Source organism: Stegodyphus dumicola, chromosome 1 (genome assembly GCF_044657685.1).
Source record: "Stegodyphus dumicola isolate Sdum_Otavi_A_Nest chromosome 1, ASM4465768v1".
In the NCBI taxonomy this organism is placed as follows: domain Eukaryota; kingdom Metazoa; phylum Arthropoda; class Arachnida; order Araneae; family Eresidae; genus Stegodyphus; species Stegodyphus dumicola.
Window position 1 is genome coordinate 111382005 of NC_140768.1, and position 27307 is coordinate 111409311.

The 27307-nt window shown below is 29.5% G+C and overlaps 1 protein-coding gene across 13 annotated transcripts in view; it reads left to right on the plus strand.

Annotated features, from left to right (window-relative positions):
* LOC118191118 (serine/threonine-protein kinase tousled-like 2) overlaps window positions 1-27307 on the plus strand; it is a 558371-nt gene that overhangs the window by 510507 nt on the left and 20557 nt on the right. For all 13 annotated transcript variants that reach the window (XM_085819358.1, XM_085819342.1, XM_085819346.1 and 10 more), the window contains 9 exons: window positions 1139-1275; window positions 5577-5732; window positions 8683-8850; window positions 15339-15420; window positions 17174-17265; window positions 19630-19719; window positions 19835-20004; window positions 23576-23702; window positions 24841-24952. In XM_085819358.1, coding sequence (XP_085675484.1) covers window positions 1139-1275; window positions 5577-5732; window positions 8683-8850; window positions 15339-15420; window positions 17174-17265; window positions 19630-19719; window positions 19835-20004; window positions 23576-23702; window positions 24841-24952 — 1134 coding nt within the window. The remainder of the gene's footprint in view (window positions 1-1138; window positions 1276-5576; window positions 5733-8682; window positions 8851-15338; window positions 15421-17173; window positions 17266-19629; window positions 19720-19834; window positions 20005-23575; window positions 23703-24840; window positions 24953-27307) is intronic.

Genomic DNA, 27307 nt, shown 5'->3' on the forward strand with positions numbered 1-27307 from the left:
TAAAATACTTCAGCAAAAAATTCAAATCAGCATTTTCACTAAAGTTTTATCATAAAGTTATTTTTATCACATCATTAAATGTTCACTAAAGTTTTATCATTTAACTTATGCTTTAAATTCTTTGGATATGCTCTTTGTGTAAAGGTAATATTTTGATTCAAATTTTCACTGAAGTATTTTATTAATTCACTTACATTTTCATTCTTTAACTAGAATTCTCTTTAAGTACAAGATTCTAATTAGAGTTTACTTTGTTTTTTCCTTTGCTTTGGGGGGGGGGCTAGAATTTTCGGGTGAACTATCATAATTAAAATACATAAAAATGGTTCATCAGTTAATTCTGGATACAGAAAAGCAAGGATTTTTTTGTGGACGAGAGATTTCTGTTGATTTCAATGTTCCTCCTCCTGACAAAGTGGCGTTGAAGTTGATTGAATTCCTCTTCTATTATGTTCACTCTTTAAAATTCTTCTATTTTTTTAATTGGGGTATTGCTTGTTTGAAAAGTTTTGGTTTTAATATTTTTAAAATTCTTTTTTGCATTTGTAGGATTATTTGAAATTTATTAAATAGGAATTACAAATTTTGGTCTTTGTGAAAAATTAGTTCTAAATTTCTTACTTTGTCTTTATATATAAGTCATATGTAATTGGCAAATTTTTATGTTTTCGAGTAGTACCGTAATTAATTTACCTCTCAGCACAGCCAATGTGCACTACATGGGTAGACTGGAATTTTCTTAGAATACACCTGGAAAAGTCAGGGAATTTCATTCTCCTGTTTGAGTGGCAACTTTGGAGGGAGGGAGATTCATCGCTCAAATTTAAATCCTGGTAATATTTATGTAACAGAATATTATAACTGATTAAATTTATACCCATAGTCCTTCTCCAAAAACTATTGAAATTTGAAATGTCAAATCTATTTTTTGTTTTGAATACAAGGCTATTTTCAAAGTGAGAAAACTTGTATCATTCTGCAAAATCTTGGAAAATTTCTTTTCATGTATGTAAATGCAGTATTTTCTTTATAAACTATTTCTTCTACAGTATGCTTTTCTAAAAAGATGTTAAACATCTGAACTGTTTTGTATAATAATATTTTCAACTGTTGGTTAAAATATTTATATTTCTTTCAGTCACTGATGGAAAAGAAGGCATCCCGTCAAAAATGTATGCAGAACAGGCTTAGGTTAGGCCAGTTTATCACACAGAGGCAAGGAGCTTCATTTGCTGAAAATTGGGTTGATGGATTTGCTTTCACAGAACTAATAAAGTAAAAAAAAAAAAAAAAAAATAGTAAATTACAAAATTTAATTAAAATTAATTTTTTTTGTGAATTTATTATCTAAAATTAGTTATTTTTATGTAATTTTTATATTGTAAATAATAAAATATTCATTGAAATAATGATATAAATATTTTGATTGGCAGATTAATTTTACTGTATTAAAAAAGATGCTTTTTTGTAGTTATAAACTATTTCTCATACTCTAACAAATTTTATAAAGTAATCATTTTTAAATATTCTATATTTTACAAGTGCTTTGCAATACATTATCCTCAAGTGTTGTCAAAATATATACATTAAATAAAATTAAAGTGTTTGACTCCATTAGTTGTTCCAAAAGCAGAGAACAGTCACCATAGTCAAACATATTACACAAACTTTTTTTAATCACATTTGAATTTTTTTACTCTATGTTGTAGCATGATTTGTATTCAGGAAAATTAGTTTGTTAAATTTCCATGTTCTCAAATTTAATGATGAAATCTATGAGATTCACTCTCAGGGTATTTGTTAAGTCACATTCAGTTTTAAATAATTATAACTTCCTTGTGTTAACTGCTTTTGTTCAGATAAGTTTGTTAGCATACATTTCTTGAGGTTATGTGTGTTACAGCTTTTAAATTTAGCAGTAAGTCTAGCGTTTTTGACACATTTCCTTAAACAGAGTATGTTATTGTGAACTACAGAAATGGGTGGAGAACGTTTTTGAATACATTGAAAATTTTTGTTTCCGTTCTTCCATTTTAATTATTTACTGCTCTTCAGGATGCCCTCTCCTTGGCCTGTGTCTACAGGAATGACTCATTAAAAAAAAAAAAAAAAAGAAGCTATTCTTAGCATTATATCAACCAGTTCATTAGCCTTGGAAATAATCAAAGGTATTAACAAAATAAGAGGCTTCTCTGTCATTCTAAATTCTGCAATTGCATCGATGATTTAGTTGCATTATTCAAACTGAGTGTGAAGAGTATACCTTCTGATGTGAAGTTTAAAAGTTATGCAAGTTGTTTAGTAAATATATATAGCTAAGACACAATAACACGCCGAACGAATAATCATTCTGCAAAATCTTTCTGCAAATTTTGTTTTCAAAAATAAATATTATAAGCAAACTGAGGGATTAGCCATGGGAAGCCCCCTCAGTCCCATCCTGGCTGATATCTACATGCATTATTATGAATCAAAATTGTTTGAAACTTTAAACTTCCCGGCATGGTTCCGCTACGTAGACGATACTTTTACCCTGTTTGAAGGTAATAAAGATGATTTAAATAAAGTTCTTTCAACAATGAATTCTATTGATCCTGCTATTCAGTTCACTTTTGAACTTGAGACTTGCAATTCTCTTCCGTTTCTCGACATTCTGGTCACACGTAACACATCCAACTTCAGTACTACAGTTTACGTAAACCTTCATCGGTTTGCCTTCCACCACACTTTAAATCTTGTCATCCAACTAAACAAAAGTTAGCTTCATTTTATTCCTATGTTTTCCGTGCTCTTCAAGTTTGCTCCTCCAAACTAGCCCTTGATGAAGAACTAAATTATTTAAAAGCAATAGCTATTGACAGGGGCTTTTCACCCAACATTATTAATCAAGCAGTTAAAAAATTCTCATCTCAACACACCAAAAGCCACACTCTTATTTTAGGAGATTATAAAAATTCTGTTGTCATTCCCTTCTTTCCATCAATTAGCTATAAAGTTGCACATATTTTGCAGAAATTTAACTTTCGGGTTGTTTACTCTCCCATCAATAAAATTCCAACTTCTGTACTCAAGGACCCCATTCCGGATATGAATTCCTGGGGTATTTATAGGATTCCTTGCCAGTGCGGTTTAATTTACATTGGCCAAACTAAGAGAGCCTTAAAATTTCGTGTCAAAGAACATGAAGCATATGTTAGAAAAAAGGAAACACAGAAGTCTTCTGTTGCTCAACATTGTTGGTCCGAAAATCACACTTTCAATTTTTCTGCTGCTAAAATTATTCAAAAAACATCTTCGATTGGAGAACTGGATTTTCTAGAGGCATTTCACATTCATAAAAATCTTTCTGTTCTAGTTAACGATCCTAATTCCAATCCAAATTTGCCTTCGGCTTTTAGAGAAATTATGTTTTAGTTCTGGTTTCGCCAACAGATGGCGCCACTTGCTTATTCTTGTCCAGGCTTTCTTATCTTATCTAATCATTATTTCCTATCTTGTTCATTTGCGGTTTTGCAGCTGAAGATGGTGGATCGGTAAAACCATCGAAACTAGTCCTGTGAAAATTTTGTAAATATAACGCTGATTTTTGTTGTTTGCCTTCTGAATATATAGCTATTTTAGTTTTAGTTAAACCATTTAGCAATAAAGATGTTGCAGTCATTTAAAAATGAGACGAGACTTTCACATTCTTTGCGGTAGGGACCGTTTATTGGGCACCAAGGTCAACAGTGGAAACTTTGCAATGTTCACATGTATTATGTTATTGCATTTTTTGCAAAAAGAGTTTTACTGTACTTCACAGAAATGAGCGATCTGAGTTTTGAACAATAATACTCTATCAGGTTTTGTTTCAGATTGATGTGCAATGTCACCATAACTTTTTTAAAATTTCAACAGGTGTATGAAACCAGAGTATAAGTTTTCAGGTGGTTTAAAGCTTTTCGAATGACCAAGGATCAATTTAGGATGACCCTTACTACAGAATATCTTCCACCAAAAGAATTGATATTGCAGGCAAAGTTTGAGAAGTTATCCAGTCAGACTATTGACTAACTGTAATATTAATTACATCAAAACTAAATTAATATGTGCTAAGCCCAACATCATAGAGACTTGGATGCTTCATTACAACAGTCGCATGGGACTTTTTGATAACAGTTTTCAGCTGAGAAATGAATCCCTTTTGTACTTCAGCCCCACCATTTGCTTGACTTCTGTCCATGGTTCCCAGACTAAAAACCCATTTGAAAGGACACTATTTTTGAACCACAAAAAATAAAAGGGGCCGAGACTTCGGCTTATGGCCACTTCAATTTCAAAGTTCCAGAACTGTTATGATGTTTGGGAGCAACATCTCAGGTAATAGTAGCTTTTAAGCGAACTGCTTCACAGGAATTCGAGTGATTTTTAATTTACTGTCTGTATGTGAGAAGAGCTCCCGCCACAATGTCTGGCATGTGGCAGTTGCTATAGCAACAGGGCTAGTATATTTCAAATAGGGGTGAACCAAGAGTTGTCAATTCATCTTTAAATGCGCCAAGATGGCAAACTGAAAAGTAAATCTTCGAGACATCCCTGTGGAAAATGGGTCAAGGCTTGTTTCTATGGCAACAGACAGCTGCAGACTAACTGGAGAGAGCTTTTCTTATGATAGACAGACTGTAAGTGTAAATAAAAATGCTCTTATAAAAGTCATTTTACAGATCTTATATGCTGAAATTTCTGATTCCGTATAGATTCTGTTCATAATGGTGTCCTGCTAGCATCTTTGTGCAAGTCAGATATTTTTCAGAAAGACAAACCATCCTTTAAAGGTGCTTATATTCTTACCAAAATCCATTTGTAGCTTTTAAAAATGGACAGGCACCTTTATGTTTGGGCACTGTTGTGAAAACTGTAGTATAAAATCCTATTATATAAGTTTAGTTTAATTTCCTAATTATATAAGGTTTAGTTTAGGTGTACTTAGTTTGTTGCATTGATTATCAAAGCAAATGAAGATGTACCACTATAAAGGCCCTTTGCAATATTGCTAAACTGAGTTTAGAAATTTCCAGTTAATTTTGTGTTTATTTGATTTTAATTTTGTTGCTTTAATCATAGCGTTTATTCATTTGTGAAATTATTTACATATTTGCTTCTGTGCACTATTTTGTGATAAAATTGTTTAGATTATTCTTCCATGTTAATGTGCTAATTACATTTTACATGATGTAGCGTATATATTTTGTATGATTAGATTTTTTCCCTCATTATGCATCATGGTTTTATGTGTATTATTATTGCTATTATTAAATTTTGCATTATAATTTGTGACCTTTTATAATAATTCCTTGCTTAAAAATGTGTAAAAAAATTGAAAAACTTATTTCTTGATTGGAATGTGCATGAAGTGACTATAATATTATTGTATGTATATCAGAATATGTGTCAGTATATTTATGCATATCAGTACAGATATGCTGTGTATAGTGTATACAGATAATATCTACATATATATGCAGCTATAAGCTATTTAATGAACATAATTATATGTATGTGTGTATGTATTCTGATTAGTAGGATTTTTGTTTTAGGAAACAGGAACAAATAGCTTTAGAAAGGGAAGAAATAGAAAAACAGCGTAAGTTATTAGGCAAGAAGAAACCAAATGCAAATCAGCCCAAAGGTCGAGCAAATGTGAACTCATCCTTAGCAAATGGTGATTTTGTGCGACCTGACCCACCCAAAGAGTAATAATTTTTTTGTTTTGTAATTAGTTTAATTATTAACTACAGTAAGACCCCACTTAACGCGGGGGATACGTTCCATCGAAGTAGAGCGTAATGCGAAACAGCGCTAAGCGAGGCTATCTTAACATGTAAATAATGGGGTTAGGGGAAGACAGATGAAAAATGGTTAGGCATTAAATTTAATAATGTTTTTTTAATAAAAATAAAATCAAACATTTATTTCTTACAAAAATAAAAACAATATAAACGCATATACTTTTAAAAACAAATAAAATTCTCAGTCAGATCATTCAGTCTATTCTGGGTTTCCAATTTTCTGCCTTTTTCTCAAGAAGGCATTATGATAAGATTGGCTTAATGGCATATTGCGTTCAATTTCGTCGTCAATCCATATAGACAGTCGTTTTTCCATTTCCTCTATAATGTTATTTCTAGAACGGGTAATTCTAGTTGCAGAGCTTGACGTAGTTGCAGTTGCCGAATTTGAGATTGACGTTCACCAGAATCTAATCTTCTAATCACTTGCATTTGAGTTTCCAGTGAAATGCTTTTTCTGGTTGCTTTCTTTTCTTGTTTTTTATTATCACCCATGATAAAAACTAAAGATCATAATATTTGTCACTGTATTAATCGTTATAGTATTGTACAAATTTAAACTTACAATAATGTCAACAAATGTTTCAAATGATAAAAATTCGTCCACCAAGCAAGAAACACAACTACACTGTTTCGGATATGTTAAGCGGGGTCTTACTGTATTTGAAATTCATTTGCTTTTATTTTCACGTTTACTTTTTAAAAGTCTTTATGATATTTTACCCTGCTTTTTGAGTAGAAATTATTATTGTAAGTATTTTCATATATATTAACTGCAAAAGCTTAAACTTGGAATGTTTTTTAATAACCACTAATTAAAAAAAATGTCTTAATGTTTAAAATAGATAGTTTTGTTGCTTGGAATACTTATGTTTAATTATATTTTCTTTATAATAGGCTTCCATTATTTAAGTCTAATGTTTAATATCTGTGAGTTTTTCAACATGCTTATCACTAGTTTTGAATACAAAACAGGGTTCGTAGCGGTCCTTACAAGTGTTTATAAGCCTTTATATTTGATCGTTATGATTATATTTGATGGAAAAATAAATTGTATTTATTATTAGGTGGCAAACGAATACAATTAATATGGCTTATTATTATTTATTTTCTATATTTTGAACTGAAATTTCATCATTAAATCTTGTAATATAGTTTAGTTCTGCATTTTTTTTTTTTTTTTTTTTTTTCTTTTTTTGTCTCATTGTAAACTAATTCTGTAAATTGAACTGTCATTTAAAATTAAAAAAAAAAAAGTTAATTGTTTTCCATAGTTGAGGTGCTCATTCTCTTAATAAATATTGCATTGCTCATATTTTAAATTACAAGTCTAATTTTTCTTTTAAGGCTATGCAGTTGTGTATAATGTAATTAGACAGGTGCTTATTTTTTCCTTAAAATGTGCTTGAAAAGTGCTTATAGGTGCTTATTTTTTTAACTAAAATGTGGCTACGAACCCTGGAAAAGCATGAAGACATTTCACAATAGCCTTACCAGACGTTGTGCTATGATCGGGAGACTGTCTTGGTTTGATGATGTGGTCCCTGCAGTTTTTATTTTATCCCAGTTATTTGGTAAAATTTTAAAAGTGCCATATATGCAGTAAGTGTAAATAGTAAACCTCATTCAAAATAGGAATTAAACAATCCTCTTTGTTACACTGTCTTTGTTGTCAATTTGAATATCTTCCATCTAGAGCTAAATACTCATAATGTTGTTTAGATGTTTTCTTACAAAATAATAGCATATAGTCTAATGAATTTAGGCGTTTTAGTCTTTCATCCAGGCATTTTTTCTCAGAACATTTAATAATAGCATGTAAGCTATGAGATTCATATATTTTTATTTCATTTTTTAGATAGTTTGTTTCAGTTGTGTTGGTAAACTGGAGCTTACAGTGGTTAAGTCATTGTTTTGTATCTGAGTTCAAATTGAGAGCCATCATTTATGATTATTTTGTATTGTACATTAAATTTATTTAATTTCTAAAATTCCAAAAAAGAAACCGTGTGTTTACTTTTGAATTAAAGAAAGGATAATCTGTTTTTGAAGAAAAGTTTGTGATTGTAATGGCAACGTGAAATATGAACTTTACTTTTAAGAATTTTAAAGAAAGTTCTAGAAAGAAAAAGTTCACTAATAAAAGTTAGAGTTCACTAATGATAAATATCAATAATTTCTTAATAAGGTATGTTCACTTGAGTTATTAAAAGTTTCCTTTAACTCTTTTTTTTGGGGGGGGTAACAGTTTCTTTTTAAAAATTTTTCAGTCATGGGTACTTATCCTAGTAAGTTTTCATGTTTCTTGTGTGTATTTTCTCAAAACTGTCTCAGTTTGAGCCCCACCCCCCGCGCGCCAAAAAAAGTCCTTTTTCTTGGGTGGCTAGATCATATATGTTCCACACATTTGCTATATCAAATGAGTCTCAAAGAAATTTAGTTTACTATGGAGATTTAAAATTTGCAATTAATGTGGAGCAAGAAATGTTAGACCCTTTCAAATTGATTTTCTGTTTCCTGCTGACTGAATAGTTGACTAAATGGCTCCAGTACATAAAAAATTAGTCTCTTTAGCCCACTTTAAAAAGCTAATCAAAAACTATTATTTTGAACCTGCTTCAGAACATGGCAGTCCTTCTTATTCAGAAGAAACATACCCTGTCAAATGACAGGTACTTAAGAAGAGAAATGCCTTTTTCTTTCAAAAAAATGCATTAGAAAATTTTTAGAAAAACTGCATCATATAAACTAAAATTAGGCTTATGTCTGATGTATTTATTAAGATTTTTTGAAAATAGTTTGTGTTTGTAGAAGTTTATATAGGTTCTAATTTCTTTTCTTTATCTATTTTTAGCAGTCTCAGCTGGTCTGAGTACTATGAACAAGAAGAAATTTTTAAATTAAGACAAGTCTCCTTGAAAAAAGAAGACACCGATTTACAATTAGAATTAGAAAAATTAGAAAGGGAACGAAATCTTCATATTCGAGAACTAAAGCGGATACACAATGAAGATCAATCCAGGTAACATATTTTTAAAGTAGGATTTAGTAAAAGTCTCCCTGTTTCTTTACATTCTTCTGTATTAAAAGCATATGACTGTAATCTCACATTACAAATCTAATTCATTTCTGAAGGCCATTCGTAAAGTGAAACAGTCTTTCCCAAATGAATTAATGTAAAATTGATTAATCTGTTCCTGGATCACATAATATTCTTTATTTAAACTTTTGTAACAGTACTTTGTGAACATGATAACACACATACAAAAAAGATGGTTAAGGTAAACATAATAACCGAAACAGACATAATTTAATTTAATCTTGCCATTCCTGTATAAAGAAGATTGTCATCTGGAATATGAATTCAAAGCCAACAGTATTGAAACTAATTCCACTAACACGATTACTAATTGATTGCTACTTATGGATGTATATTTTAACCCTCTCACTGTGTAATTTCTCTTTTTTTTTTTTTTTTTTAAATCAAAATAGGTTCAAAATGTGCATAGTTTTTTATTACATATTTCAAATCTACATATATTTTAGAGTTAAAATGTATATAGCATTAAATATATATATTAGAGTTTAAAGATATATATATAGAGAGAGAGTTAAAATATATAAAAAAAAATTGTAAAAAAAGATGGTTTTTTTCCCAATATAGATCTAATTAATTAGATCATAATTAAAAGTTGTTGGAAAATTGAAATTGAAGAATAATCATATAAAAGCAAAATTCTGAAAATTAATCTTGGTTAAATTATGATTTATTTTATGAAATATAAAAGTAAAATGTATGTACTAATGAAAATATGCAAAATACTTACAAAACATTTATTAGAAATGAAGTTTAGTATGGTAAAGTTTCAAACAAGGCTTGAGGCAAATGTCCTATCTTGCAATCTTTGCACCAAATTTGCATTTCTCTGCCAGCTCATTTTTTTGTTTTAGCAACCAACAGCACACTGTTTACGAAGCTTTTTCTTGATGGCACTGGGAAGTATATAGCTAGCAAATGTTGAGTAGTTAGTGTCATGGGATTGAGAGTTGAACTATAAACATCTTTGAGCTTTGAAAGAGCTCACAAAATGGTGCAAAACATGCTTGTATATTTCGCAAAAAATATGGACAACTAACATCATCTGTTAACCCAGATCTGAATAAACATTTAAACATTACAGAAAAGTTGAAATGAAACCATAAACAGAAAAAGAGCGGGTTGCGCATTTAAATAGATGGAAAAAATGCATCCACACAGAAATCGGCAGTTGCTCAAATTTTGCTACTTCCACGTTGCTCATGGAAATCGTGGGATATGCAGCAAGAGGGTTAACAGGACTGGTTCTGAAAATAGATAATAATGACCTTAATCAAATGTTCTTATCTTTAGATTAAATATTACCTTATTTTTGGTTTTGAAAGTATTTTCAAATCATCTAAAGATCATGAAATATTAGAGTACATTTTTAATGCCTATGCTTTCTCATTTAGAAAATTTATTATAAAGGAATGTAAGTACAAGGTTCGTACAGTCCTTAAAAGTCCTTAGTTTTTTTGGAATTGATTTTTGGCCAAAATCAGCAGAAGGTCCTTAATTTTAATCATCTGAAATTTCTGTCTATTATTACGACTGGCATATGTAGTGGGAATTAGCATTTTGGAGGAATATTTTTTCGCAATTCAATGGCATATATGGTTATCTTTTGAATGGGTAATAATTTGTTTCTAATATAAATGATGGGATATTCGAGTTTCTAAGCAAGAAGTGAAACATAAGCATTTCAAAATTAATTTTTTCTAATAAAGAGCTCTTAATCAACTTTTCGCTTTTGGGGATCTGAATTCTTTTACTAAAGGATTCTAAATTTGGCGACTTATCAACATTTGAGTGGTTTTTAAGATCAGTTTCTGTAGTAAATTTCTAATTCCAAGATCTGGGAATTTTTCTACTATAACATTGTAACATTGATAAATTTCATTAAAATAATGGTAATACAGTACAAAGTCCGTAATCCGGACTCGTCGGGACTTCGACGATTCCGGATTAGGGGTTTTTCCGGATCATAGATCATCAATTTAAATCTGGTAAGATTTCATGCAGAAATATACAATTAAATATATGAAACCGTAATTTATGCACATAAAACATTTTTATTTTTCCCTGTCATATTATAAAGTTTCATTTTGGCAACTTATTATACAATATTTTGAATCTGAAAAATGAACAAGGTATAATGCTATAAAGCACAATTGACGAAATAGGTGTTAGCAAAAGCAACATTAGCTATGTATATAGTTAAAAATGTCTTCTTTTTATTTTTTTCATAGTATGATTTTTTCCCATGTAATTATCTCAGAATATTCGAAATTCTCAGAATATACATCAGTTTTCTCTATAAAATTAATTTTACATTTTTTCCCCTCCATTTTTTTTTTTTTTTTTTTTTTTTTTGTGTGTGTGTGTGTGTGTGTGTGTGTGTGTGTTTGCCTTTTTGCTGTTACAAATTGGTAGGGATAATTTTTCTTTGGGATTTTAGATATTGTAGCTTGGAAAGTTTAGAAGGATTTGAAGCCAGGATTTATAGACCCACAATTATAGAAGATTCGAGAAATATATGACAGAATGAAAAATATTTCCATGGTATCAGCATGTAATGGATGTATTTTACAGAAAGATTGAGATGAATTTCTTACTTTTTGGAGAATGTCTGAAAGAACATTGAAAACATAATATTTGAATGTTTTACTTCTGATACTAGAATCTTTTTCTTAACATGTTTATCTTCCCTTTATTTTCTCTATTTTTCACTAGACACAAGCATGGAAATTATCAAAGATGCTTCTAATCTTACCACATGGGCAGGCATTATAGAAAGGGATTTTTTTTTTATTAATAAAGAAATTGAAAATTTTTAATTTAAAAGATTCACCTAATATGTCTAAATGCATCATACACACAGCTGGCACTAGACATTTTCCTACCTGATGCATTCTCTGTGGATCCTAAAGCCTGCTGCCTAGTGCTTTTCTAAATTCTGCTTCCAATACCTGCTCTAAATTCTAAAAGTTTTGCAATTTCTAGATTTTGTTGTTCAGTGTGACACTAAATTCTAAAAAATTTGCCACACCAGCTCCCGGCCTTTAACATATATATTTCATATTTCTTTTTAATGTTCATATTACTAAAGAAATAAAATTAGCCACTTTTTCTATACATTCTAAATGCATTTAGTGTTTTTTAGAATAACAGGAATACCTTAATTAATTGCAAAAATTCTAAAAGGAAGAGGAAATGTGTTGAAGAAAGAAACTAAATTTATAAAGAAAATTATTCTTCAAAGAAATGTGCATTTATTATTATGTAAATTAACCAATTGTTTAGGATTTTAGCCTTTACTATAATTTCCCATTTCTGTTTCTTCACATGATAGAGTTACTAAGCCAGATTAAATTTAAATTAAGTTGTATAATCTTTGACCACTAGTGCACATTTTTAGTTTGAATTTGACCATTCATGTTTAATTACATCACCATGAGCTGTAATTGATTTTGCTAGCATCAGAACATGCCTTTATGTTCTAAGTTTTTAAGTAAGAGGCTTATTTAAACCTTCGTCTGATATTGTAGTTGCGATATTTGTTTCATTTGTATGTCGGACGTTTTGGACTACTTAACTTTTACCAGATGAAGTAAACCCTCATAGGTGCATTGTGGAGAGGTTGATAAGTCAGATGTTAAATCATGCAGAAACTAGAGAGAGCATTAGTTTGCATATTGAGACAAATCTCTAATTGTTAAGAAAGATGCTTAAAGAGAAGGAAATTGATATAAACTAGCCAAAATGTTTGCGAAGGCTATAAATTAAAAAGACGTATAAATATTTTGTTGAGTGTTGTTACCAAACATAAATGTTTCGTAACAGCATTAAAAGCTACAAAACGTAAATGTTTTATAGCTTTTAATCTGTAATTATCCTAATATTTAAGAATCAATGTCATAAATTACATGTATTTTAAACTGTGAAATTTTATTAGATTTTGATTTTTTTAATAGGGCTTTTTAACAAATATTGTTAAGAATAAAATTTAATAGTGGCCATGTAAATCCATAATGACTAAGGTTATCTAACTACATAATTTAGTTATTTGTAACTAACTGCTTAGCCTTAAAATTATCTCTACATATTAAAGTGAGTTATTGCCTTTCAATAATACTCATTGTGATCACAAGATAAAACACAAAAATGTAAAAATTCAAGTAAAACTTATAAAGAATAAGTTGTAAACTTATAAGAAGTTGCAGACTTATAAAGAATAAGATTCAAAGAGCATCTAGTGTCTAACTTAAAATAATACAAAGCAACTTATCACCTCTGGTGCTTTAATGACTTATTAGAACCTTAAAGTATATTAACTGGGTTACAACTCCTGGAACTCTACATGAAGCTGTTTGATGCAGTTAGTGTACACAAACTGCATCAAACAGAGCCTGACTAACTTTCAACACTTGCCAACCGTGCCTACATCAGGCCTTTCAGGTTTGTTCTAATCAGCAGGTCTCTCTAGACAAGCAGTAGTGGTGAAAGCATTCAGTCTTTTGTTATGAATCATGCAGATTATGTATGATCTTACTTCTCATTTTTTAACCTATGCTGTTTGACATAAAATCTACCTGCTATTTACTAAACCTCTAGACTGACCAAGTATGTGACAAAATGAGACATTAAAAAAATCAACATAAAGCTAACTGTTAGGGAAACTTAAATGTCACTTATCTTCTTTCAAATATGTCCAGCTATTATAAGTGTAAAATATTTAATGCTACTTGATAAATTGCATAAAGTTTATTTTATTCTCAAACTTATTAACAATTATGTTAATTAATTCATGGTTAGTAATAATGCATACTACTTAGGAATATGTTTTACTTTTAGGATGGTATTACGAAAAGAAATTCAGGCATAGATTATATTTTTAATTGAATTTATCATGTCGTATTTACTCATAGGCCCTTAAATTTTTCATTAATGGCCCTTAAAAGTACTTAATTTCTATGTGCAGAAATGTGTACGAACCCTGAAGCATGATTACATAGTGTTTAAGATTACTAGTTTAACTTTTAAAAATATTATGCAAGTAAAATTTCATTGTTTGCTCAAACTTTACTGTGTTATTTTAGGAAAATCTTATACTAGCTCTTAAAACAGGCTGAAATGAGTAATACAGTCAAAAGTCGTTAATCCGGACACCCATAATCCGGAATGATCTATAATCCGGACCTCAAAGCTAAAAACTTTGTGCGCATGCACAGCGTTGGCACATGCGCACAGGCGTTTTACACGTGCGCGTAAGACCTTGACTACTGCGCATATGCGTGTGCGCAAGTGCAGAATACGTTTTCGCCTGCGCGTTTAATGTATAACGGACGGTGTAAGCTAAAATTATCTAATTATCTATTTCAGTTAATGTTAATGATTGTGTTGTTCCTTAATCTTCGAATTGGATCCCGCTTATTATTTTTTGCAGACTGTAAGAGCAATTTTATAAAAGTAAACTTGAACTTTCGATTATGTCAAATAGAATTTCCGATGCTGGAACTTCCAAAGGATCTACCAAACGAAAGTATGTTTCGATGTCCAACAAACAAAAAGTGGAATTGCTGCAAAAAATGGATAAAGACATGAAGAATGTGACAGAGAGGTTAGTGAAAACGAAAAAATTTCGATTGACAAGTTAGTTGGTATTCTCGGCACAGCAATTAGCGGGACTTGAACAGCGGAACTTTGTAACTGAACAAGAAATTATGTCTTTTTATAGAATTAAAGAGAAAGTATTATCACATAAAATGAAGCAACTTAAACAACTTACATTGAGAGAAATGTTTAATAAAGTAAACAAATAAATATTAAGCTTTTTTTTTTTTTTTTTTTTTTTTGTAAATTTTGATACCCTTTAGATCATAATTGTTCTTTATTTCATAAATTACGGTTTCATATTTTTAATTTTAGAATTTCTGCATGCCATCTTACGAGATTTAAACTGATGATCTATAATCCGGAATTGCCGAAGTCCCGACGAGTCCGGATTAACGACTTTTGACTGTATAACCAGTCATGATATCCAAACAGCATATAAGATTCAAATTATTTTGTGATAGTACTTTTTAGGAGGAAACTTTTAATATTAATATAGTGTTTTAGTTCATTTAAATTTAATATTGATGGAATGCACATTTTGTACTTATGCATTCCAGTTTGAACAATATGTGAGGCATGTGATTTTGTGAGAAATTGTATTTATCTCACTAAAACTACATTTCTGCATTATTAATTAACAAGGAAAAATTTTTTTGTTATAATTTTAAATGGTATTCTTTTGCTGAAGAAGGTGTACCAATCAGGCATAATGCGAAAGTTATTGTTACTTCAAAAATTGGCATAGATTTGTTGTCAAAATTAATTAAAATGTTAGTTGTATCATGTCTTTAATTTAAACATCATTAATGTTTCAGGTTCAATAACCATCCTGTGCTACATGACAGGTACCTTTTGCTCACTTTATTAGGAAAAGGTGGCTTTAGTGAAGTGCATAAGGTAATAAAAATGCATATTTTTGCAAGATGCGTATTGCATATTCATTTGTTACTTTTTAAAATTTTATTTTATAATATAAATGTAAATATTTGATATATTCCCCTCTCTACTTTCATATGTAATAATAAAATTATTTATATTTACAACTTAATAAATTTAAATCAATAGGCTGTAATTACAAAAAATGAAAAAAAAATTGAGACAATTGTATATAACTTAATTAACAAAAATTATTTGGTTGTGCTGTTTTTGATTATATTTTTACTTCATTCAATATTTCCTAACTCAAATATGATATTAACAATTTAGAATAAATAAATGAATTTATAATATCTAGTAGTACTGTAATCTAAAAATCTTATGATTCGCATTGTAAGAACCCGCAAAAGACATAATACCCATAAGGTTTTCTTATTTCAGCTGATCCCATAATCATTGTCATGAACTATGGTCGTTGCAGTGAGAATAAGAGGCCTTTATCCATAGCCAGTTTTTGTTGACTATTGAGCATTGTTTTGATCAATGATTCTCACAAAAGTGTTAGAAAACTTTTGAGAACAAATCTAAATATTGTATCACCAAACAAGAGAACTGTTGTTGGTCTGGTCTCATAACATAAGAACTGTAGTGGGCTTGTAAACCACTTTTGGGCAACAGGAAGGAAAATTTTTCAACTGCAAGCAAAGTAAGCAATGGTAAAAAATGTAGAAATGCCATGTGAAAGGATACATTCACCAACTGAATGTTTGTAGTAATTTTCTGTGTGGATGGAACTATCAAACTGTAGTATGCAGAGTACTCTCTAAAGTTTTACATTTGCATTTTATTTCAGTTGCCAGACTGAAAACATGATTTGCAAATGCACTTATATTTCTGCAGATAGTTTTCAACTTCTTGGAAGAATAATCTTCATAATGGGTTCTACATAAAACAGGCATTTGTAATATGTGAATACTCAGATTACTTAATTATGGTCATTTCACATCCTTTTTTTTTTATTATTATTATTTTGAAAATTTACTATACTTAAAAACGTTAAGTGTATAGCATGCTGTTTCTGATCAATGAAAATATGGCAGAATATTTTTTTACTGTATAGAAAATAGGTACAAGATCATAGTCAGTCTCTTTATGCTGCTAGAAATAAATGTATATTTTTGATTTCAGCAGGATGCAGCAAATATGCCACAGAGTAGGAAGTTTTTTGGTGAAAAGTTGAAATTTTTACAGGTTTAGAACTTGCAAGATCACCAGATCTAATAATATCATATGTCATTCTTTGTGGATGCCTGAAAGAAATGGTGTATAAAAACAATTCTTTTGCAAAAAATAATATCAAAACTAACATTACTGTGGCTATTAAAAGCATAAGTATGTTTGTGTAAAATGCCCTTGAATGTGGGGCAAAGCCATTCATGATTTAATTGTTAAAAGGACATTTTGAACACATTATGAAATTGCATCAAATGACTTTGTGGGGGGTGATATCATGCATTTTTTTCATCTAATAATGTATTTATTCTTTGTGTATATAAATATTATCACTTATTTTTTTTTTTTTTTTTTTTTTTCAAAATTAAAATTTTAGATCAGAAATAAAACATTTGGACTACCATATACATTTCTTGCATAAATATCTTGCATACAAAGTTCCTTTATAAATCTAAAATTACAGTCTAAATTTTTTATTTGATCCATATATATTTTTAATCTTCATATTTTGTTGTTCATCTATAATTTTCTTTCAATCTAGGCTTTTGATCTTAAGGAACAGAGGTATGTGGCTTGTAAAGTACATCAGTTAAATAAAGATTGGAAAGATGACAAGAAAGCCAACTATATCAAGTTAGTGATTTTCACTATCTGTTAAAATAATCTTTTTTTTTTTTTTTTTTTTTAATTATTGCTGTTAGTGCAGTAATTTTTTAAATCTTTTTTTTATTCAATTAGTAATCATGTAATAGTAGAAATTTTTACTAATTAAGATATTATATTATATGTGCAAATGTTCTTGAAAATCAGTCAGTGTTAAAGAATGTATATTGTTTACTTTTTGTCATTTCCTCTCTCTCATCTGGTAGAAAGAGTGTTTATTAAATCCAGGTGTAGTTTAAATATAATCCAGGTGTATTTTAATAATAATAATAATATATTATCCTACACCTGAATAATATTATCCAGGTGTAGTTTTAAATAAATATAATTAAAATCCAGGCATAGTTCCATTAAACATATAAGATCTTTATAAGAATTATCACTTTATTTAAAATTGAGCTTTGCCTTTGTTACTGTAGAATTTTCACAAACAATAGATAGGTCTCATAAAAATAATGGAAAGCTGTGATTCAAAAGACATTGGGATATTAGTGAAGAATATTTTTTGTAAATTTTATTCCATTTTTATTACATAGTCTTAGTTTTTGTTAATTGCTTGGTTTTTCAAGAATCAACCAGATCTTCCTACAAGCCTGATTTAGTAGTTGAAAAATCTTTTTTTTTTTTTTTTTTTTAATTCTAGTTTTTTACTCCGTTGTATATTTAAGAATAGTTATGCATTTGTACTTCAAATTTCGTTTGAAATCTTTGTCTAAATTACAGTCCTCTACACTCAAAATCATTAAAAGTAATTAATTTGTTGCTTTAAAATTTATGGGAGAAAATATTTTATGATGCATGGAATAAAATTGGTGGAAATCTTTAAATGATATTTTGAATGTTAGATACTATAACATTATAATCTGGGTACGATATCTTTTAAACTCAGGCAGATTAATGCCAATAATTTTGTTGTAGTAGGGCTTCCATCTTTCATTTTTTCTTTAAATAATGATAGCAAAAGATATTTTTCTGTTAATATGCAATTTCCTAAATTTTTAAACATAATGGGCATTTCTTTCAAATAAGCAAATCTATTTCTGTCTGAAAACAAGTCCTTTAGAAAGTAATATATCAAAACTGCTTTACAAATAAGAACTAGTTTTAAATGATTAAAAAGTATACATCACTCAGCATGTGTTAGAAATATTATATTTTGTATTATCTCTAATCCATAGTATTGTGTACATATTGCATCTGCAAAGTTACAGGACTAATTTTGTACAAAATAAAAATTTGAAGAAAATTACATTCTTGCTTACTAGCCTTCAATGTACAATCCTTGTACATCTGTGCAACACCAGTTGCATTTATGTGCGTGATTCCTTTGGTGATTCCTTTGCAGAACTCATCTTTTGGGATACTTGTTTAAGTCTATCTATAGTTTTCTGAATGTCTTCAGCACTATTAAAATAATGACCCTTGAGGCAAGACTTTGGTTTTAGAGATTAGAAGGTGGTCTGTAAATTGAGTGGGGTGAAAATTACGACATTGTTCTTTGTTAGAAATTGCTTGATGTGAGTGGAACTATGTGATGGCACATTATTTTGCAGATACCAGTTATTTGGTTGAGCTTTTTTAAACTAGACTCATTATTTTGCAGATACCAGTTATTTGGTTAAGCTCTTTTAAACTTTTTCACGGAATTATTTTCAGATATTTGTTTGTTACATCTTTTTAAAATATGGGGATCACTGTCTGGCACTCAGAAACGAATTTCTTGTGAATTATTCCTTTTCCTTTAAAAAAAGGGGGGTTGCCAGTTTTATCTACTCAAGAGTTTTGAAACTGAAGTTTCTATGCCCTTGATAAACCTTCTCCAGATGATTACCATTTTATCTGTGAATCATAAGCACCTAGCTTCATGTGCAGTCACAGTTTGTTTGAAAAAATTAGTATTAATTCCTGTTTTATTAATAAATAAGTATTGCTATTCTTTGCTCCTTTTTTTCAGTCCATGACAGTTGATGTTCATTAGATCAAAACAAACACTAAACCACATTCTATTTATAAGCAGACAGTATTTTAAGAAAAGTAAATTGAGATATTGCAGATTTGTAAAAAGTTGTTTAAAAAATTGTCCCAGAATTTTGTACATGCACTGTGTATGCATTATTTTGTAATAGTAAGATAGATTGCGTAAAAAAAAAAATTTAGTAGTAAGATAGCATAGAATTCTGAGAATACTATATAATGTAACTGCATATCTGAAATTCATATTTTATGTTATGAAGCAAGTGATGAACTGAATTTTATGTTTTATAAGGAACTGGTTTGTGCTACTTAATATCTAACAAGTTTTTTAGCTTAACTTCTGGTGTTTCCTCCCTCCAGGCATGCACTTCGAGAATATAATATTCACAAGTCACTAGATCATCCCCGTGTTGTAAGACTGTATGATGTTTTTGAAATAGATGCAAATTCGTAAGTATGCTTTTCATAATGCCTTTTGTAATTAGTTTATTAAGTAAGAAATTTGTATTCAGTTTAGCACTGAATAGCTTTTATTTATTAAAGAACGTCATTTTCTTTACTTTAGGTTCTGTACAGTTTTAGAATACTGTGATGGCCATGATTTAGATTTCTACCTCAAGCAACATAAAAATATTCCTGAAAGAGAAGCTCGCTGTATTATAATGCAAGTTGTTCATGCTCTTAAGTACCTGAATGAAATTAAACCTCCAATTATTCACTATGATCTCAAACCAGGTACTTTAATATATGTACAAAATTGTGGTCCTTGTACTGTTATTTTTAAGATTTCTTCATTTAAAATCTAAGTCTATAAAAATACACTTATTGTAGGTGTATAATGAGTGCATTAAAATATGCTGTGTTTTGTAAAATTACTATACTTATGTTTAGTAGTACAAACCTAATTACATAACAAAATAAAATAACAAAAAAGTATTATTTTAGGAATTTGTAAATTCTTTAAATTTTTGTGTATGCTGCTTTCTATTTAAATGAAATTTTATTTATTTATTGACCTTTTATTATGTAAATTATTGCCTCCTGTTATAATTAAAAGCTTAAAATTTTCAGAATGTATGATTTTTGGATTATTTGAAATAAGCTAAACAAATACTTCAAAACCCTTCTGTAAGCTGTAAATGTTTGTGTTTTTAACAAAATATGCTGTATCCTGATGACTCATTTGCATGTTGTATAAATTTTTCAAAAAAGAATTCCCGTCTTCGTAATGTTTCCTTGTTGGCAGGCATTTGTCAGGAAATGGCCTAATCAAAGAACATCTATGTAAAAAAGGAAAGGTTCCATAGACGTAAACTAGTTTGCTATTACGCCCCTGGAAAGCGGAGGGAAAATTCGCCAAGGGATTTGGCGATGGAACCTGGCAGTGAGAATTTTCCCTTCCGTGATGTGAGGAAGGAACTGAAGAACATGTGTTAAGAAGAAACGTTTTTTGACAAAACGTTTCTTCTTTGACTTTTTGTGATAATTTAGACTTGGATTTTCACACTTTTTTATGCTCAAAGTAACTAATCCATTAATTAATTTATTTGCACCAAAAATATTTAATTTTTGTTTAAAGTTTAAAGAAATTTAAAACATTTAAAACAATATTCATTTTATGTACTCTTGATAAACGTGACCTTTGAACTTTGGCGCTCTGGCGACAGATTTTTCGTGCCTGCACAGCTGTTTCCCTCTACATTGGGAAGGAGCCACTCCTGTGGACAAGTTTTTCCTTCTTAACAATAAATATTCTTTGGCTTAATGCACCAGTCACCTAGGGTGCACTTTAAGGAATAGATCAATATTTCATACACATACCACTATAGGAATTAAGTCCATACCTTTGCTTTAGGAATAACAGTCAAATTGTATCAAATACCATATGATATAAATAAGACTAGATATCTACAATTGGCCCAGACAGTTCTCTAGATGTATGATTATGCCTTGGATTGAAAAAAGTTTTTTTTTTAATAAATGGTATGAAATCTAAGGCAGAAAATTTATAAATATGTAGAAAAAAAAGATTATGAAACCCACAAATGTCTTTACTTGTGTGGAGGTATTTTCAATCATAATTGTAATTTAAGTGGGATAGTTAACACCTTCATGGAGAATCTGCTGCAGAAAATACAGAATCTGCATTTCAATATTTTGTTGATCTGTTTCCTTTATCACTTTCTTTTCTTTTTCATCTATACATAGTTTTGCTTGTTGTGAAGTGGTACATAACTTACAAATCATACGTCTTTTTTAATAGTGAAATAATTTTTTTTAAACATTCTGGATAATTTTCTCTTATATGGTAACTCTAAGCATAAAATTAAGAAAATATATTAATATTTTATGTTGTTTTTGGTTTTTAATCAATGAATTTTTTGTTTGAAATGACAATATCGTGTCAAAAGTAATGGTAACGTGTTGTGCAAAATACAGAGGATGTTCACACATTTTTAGAACAAATTTGACAAAGAATTAAAAAAAAAAAAAAAGAAGGAGAAAATGTTTTGGAATAAAAATTTCTGGCAGTAGTTTATTATTTGAAAGTGTTCTGGATTTTCTAGTATGGTAACTCTAGGCATAGAAGAGAAATATTCCTATTTCAAAATAAAAAAATGTTTTGAAATGTATGGTATTAAAATTCTAAATGCAAAATAAACAACATAATTGGAAAGGGAGGGAAAAACTGTAAATTATTACATCTCCATGGAAAAATAAGACCCCAAATTAGTATGCAAAAATATATGTAATGTGTCTAAAGTTAAATCATTGGTAATGAGAAAATGTGCTGATGCAGAACTAAATTGCTTCAAATACATCTGTAGCAACAATAAATAAAATAATAAACCAAAATTTGCAGTTTAAAATTGCTAGAAAATATATTCTTCATCAGCTTTTGCCAAGGCATGTGGCTCAAAGCAGAGCAATTTGTAGAACACTGTGTGAAAATTATTTAGTAGAACATAAGTGTAAGTAACATTGTGACCCTTAATGAAGCATGGGTTTACATAAATGACTGCAACGAAAATCAAAAAGAGGAAAAAATGTTCCATTAATCCGAAGATTGTCACAGAATTCGTTTACAAGGGAAATTTAAAAATAAGAAGAGTAAAAAAAAGATGCTAAAATCAACCCAATATACTATCAAGAGAAAATATGTCTGGCATTTACAGAAGAAATTCTATTCCTATATCCCAATGACTTTCAAAGAGTGAAACTTCATCGAGGCAATGCAACAGTCCACTGCATTTCCTTGAAAAAATGAAGATTGATACAGTACTGCATATATTCCTTTTCAACGTCATTCCTGCGAAATCCCTTGATGTTTTACCCATGGATTTGATGAGCCTTTGGTCACTTGAAAAGAGCTCTTTCTAAGTGTAACTCTAAGTGTAAGCTCTTTCTAAGTTTCACAGTAAATGAACAGTAAATGAATTTCACAGTAAATGAAAGATGAAGAAAGGAAATCAGTATTCCTGGAAATGTTACAAAAAGCTCTTCTGTCACGGAAATCATGGCATAGACTCATAGTCCAGAAAGAAATGGCTATCAGATAATCATTTAATTTTTAAACATTAATTAATCATTCTAAAAATGTGTAAACACTCTTTGTATTTGCCTTTTTAAGTTGTTACTATTCCTTTCAGTTTATTATTAATAGTATTTTGTTTCATTTAAATTCTATGCAATATTATGTATTGCACTGAATTAAAGTAAAATGTTTTTGATTGCAAGAATAATTAGTATTTTGTTTCACTCAAGTTCTGTACCATGTTCTGTACTATATTTCATTTCAGTCTAAGGTATTTGTAAAATCCACATTTTACTTAATTTTAAGTTTTATTAACATAATTTCTAATTATATGAAACAGTTTATCTGTTTGTGGAAGCAATATTTATATTTACTTTTTAGAAATATTTAGTTAAAAGTAAACAAATAAAATTCTATTATACTAATCAACACAGCTTCAATAATTTTTATCATTCTCTCTTTTTTTTTTTTTTTTTTTCTGGTAAAAAATGTTGCATAGGTATTTAGTAAAAATAATGCATACATATATAATAAAAAGTATTATATAGGTATACAGTAGAAAATATTCTATTTTTTAACATCCAAGTCAGTAAAAATTGTTTTGGTCAGTAATTTTTGGCATATGCTGCTGGATATGTTTGTTATGTCTTTGTATTTCTAAAGCAAAAATGTAATTATTCTCTTGTTATTATTTAAAAAAATGAAATAATGTCTTTTTGGCACATTTATTTGTTAATTACTTTTTTAAATCTCTCCCTTATTTATTTTTAGGAAATATCCTATTAGGTAGTGGTGAGATAAAAATCACAGATTTTGGTTTAAGTAAAATTATGGATGATGAAAATTATAGTCCTGAAGTGGGTATGGATCTTACTTCTCAAGGTGCTGGAACATATTGGTTAGTATACATTTTCAGGGATTTGTAATGAAAAAGACCTTTCTGACAATAACTGATGATTTCGGAACTCTTTTCTTTGGGAAGAGGGTACCTGTAATCTTGTAAATCTTTATACACAACCTGTAATCTTGATATGCAAATGTAAATAATACATTTGTATAAGTTTTTGTTCAGTGCTTCATAGTGAATGCAAGTAAACAGATACAGAAAGACATATATGCAAATAAGGACTCAAGTTTATATATATATTAATAAAAAATGCAAAATGAATGTCTTAATCTCATATTGATGGAATCATTAATTTATGGAAATCAAAATGAGGATATATATATATATCAATATAAAAAAGTGAAAAATAAATATCTAATCACATATTGATGGAATCATTGATTCATGGAAATCAAAATGAGCTAATTGCATAATGTACAAAGAATGTTAACATCCACTGTCTTTCTCTTCAGACTTTATTAACAAAAGCTATCATTTGATAGAGATAATTCACTGTAGTTGAATCATGTGTCTATTACTATAAGTTTTTAAAAGCATTTCCTTACTGAAATTTTAAGAGGAATCGATTAAAATGATCATAGTTAGTGTTGAGAAACTACGTTTGAATATAGAAATGAAAAAATTTCTTTGCATGTGTTATATGTCACCATGGAAATTTGTAGGAAAGTCAGAAATATTTGATCATCTTATATATTATGTAATAATTTTTTTTCATAGTATATTCATACAGCTGTTTTATCTGTTATTTATAAATGTTTATGAAATATATGCCAATTGGTATAGATATTTCCTGATTCACCAAATAATTTTCTAACTGCTCTTTCTCTCAGTTTCTCTCTAACTTTTGTCTAAATCAAAGTGTTTTTGTGCAAATTATTTCTATATATAATAAAAATTTTATGATGCTCTAATTGATTTAGTGAGTAAATTTAAAATGCAGTGTACTTTGAAATAGACATTTAAAAAACTTTTAAATATTTACAAATTTTTAATTAAAATTCAGTAACAATTTCCCGTTTATATTACTTGAGTGTGGAGCATAACTCTTTTATTTTAGATTTTAATTTTTGCTTTGGCTTGAAAAAAGCTACTAAATATAGTTTTTACTTATCTCTATTAAAATTTCCAGGTATCTTCCTCCTGAGTGTTTTGTTGTAGGTAAAACTCCACCTAAAATATCTTCTAAAGTTGATGTCTGGAGTGTAGGTGTTATATTTTACCAGTGCCTCTATGGGAAAAAAGTAAGTGTTAATTTTTTTCATTGTATAATTTCTTTTAGTTTTATATTTTTGAATTTAGTATAATGATATTAAAGCTCAGTTTTTAATATAAATGAATTGAACTGTGCATTTACTTTGCAGTTCTCTTTGTACAACTAATATTTGTTCATCAAGTTGTTCATCAACTACTATTCATCAAGTTGTTTAACATTATTAGTTTAACATGTTGGGGAAATTATTGATTTTTATTAATATACATTTCATGACATTCATATGGGAAATAAGTATTACTGTAGCCTAATCCAACCACCTATCTAGGAAGAAAATAAAAGTATTTGGAAAAGTTTTAGGTATAATAAAATGCCATTATCTCTGTTATTAAGTATGAAGTATATATAGATATGTACTTTCCTTGTATTATGGAAAAATGGCAGCACCTAGAGCCACCAAATTTTGAGCACCTCCTTCATCTACACATGTACACCTCAAAGCCCAAATTTTGATAATATCTAAATGAATGCAGTTTTTATTATTATTAATTACTAGCTGAACATAAAATTACACTAGTTGGATACATTGAAATTATGTGTTTCTTTTTTTTATATAAACTAATTTAGGCATCTGGCTATGTAAGCAGCTAGTTATAATATTAAAAAACATATTTGTTTTTAAAGTTATAGGGTATTTCTCCCACCTACGTAGCATGCCTTTGTGTTGTAGTGGTCAGCACACTTGGCACATATTCGAGAGGTCTGTGGTTCAAGTCCCGGTGAGAGCATTGCTAATTTTCATGTCTCCTGCTTCGAAATAACCTAATAGTCTCTACAGTGGCGCCCAAACTAAAAGGGTGGGTGATGATGATTCTCCACCACCAGGATTTGGTGACTGGGTTCCCTAATTCCCAGTCACCCTTTAAAATGGGGAGTATATAAGGTATTTCTCTCGCCTTCTTTAGTAGGCCTTCGTGGTGTAGTGACCAGCACCCTCGGCGAGTTTTTGAGAGGTCAGTGAGTTCGAGTCCTGTCAAGGGCATTGTTCATTTTTCATGTCCATGCTTCAAAATAACCTAATGTCTCTATAAAGTGATAGGAATAGTTGATAAATATTGATGATGAAATTCATATTTAAAGAAATCACCGTATATTTCTGGACTAAAAATATAGATGCTTCGGAAATGCAGTTTTTGGTACCAAGTTGTTTGTGATTTAATAAAAAGTAAAGAACTAAGAGAAAAATTTGGAGGGGCGGGTGCTTACATGTTTAAAATGCTGCAGTTGCACTATTAACTATAAAGAAATTTTTATGTTTATAATGGTCCTTCCAGTTTAAAAAAACTAATTTATTTACTGCTTATATGTACTTTGCATATTATTATTTTTCATAGCAGTTTGTTAACTGATGTCATAAAGGTAATTTAAGCTTGTGTCTGTTACACACCTCTTTTTCGAAATTCATTTATTTTTAGAATTTTAAAGCAATTCTATCTATTTACTTAATCTTACAGCTTAATGGAGGAGGATCATATTAACTACCTTGTTTATTCACGTAAATAAACAAGATTTTGAGAAATGTATCTTTAGATTTTTTAGATTAATCATAATTTGTATGAAAATATCATGCATATATATTACTTCATATTTTACCTGAATATCAGTTCTTGTGGCTGTGTAAAAGTATTAAGTGATGTTTATAGATCAGATTGGACTTAATAAGTTGTTAAAAATTTATGAATAGGGAAAAATATCTAAATGGTTTACAGAAGGTTTGTTTAATCTACACAGTACAAAGTCTGAAATGCAGAAATCCACTGTCTGGAATGATCTAATATCCGAACTAAGAGCCAATGATAATAATAAAAATCATTCTCCACGTACAATATACAGGAATGGAGAATATAATACTCAACAAAAGGAAGCAGGCGTGCCAGAACCATGATTTTTCTCCTGACTAAATGAGACTCAGGTATGTCACTTTCAAACATCTGCTGACTTGGAAGTTGTAGCCAATTACAGTATATTGATTGATGTTGACCAGAACCGTATTTTAAACCCAAGGCTGCGTGTTGGAGGAGGCAGAGCCGACACACTTTGCCACCTGATGCAATCTCTGCAGGTCCTAAATTCTATCGCCTATTGCTTCCGTAGATTAAAAAAAAAAAATTACCTCCTCTAAATTCTACTGCCCAGTGCTTCCCGTGTGCAACTACACCAGCTGTGGCACTGCCCTGTTAGGGGTTAGCATTTTTCTCTTTGTCCTGAACAATAAGTGGATGTTGTCCTCTTGCTAGACTTACTAGATTCCTCTTACTACATTTCCTGTTACTAGATTTAATTTGATGATCCCAGATCCAGAAAGTTCTAAAAGCTGGAATTGCTG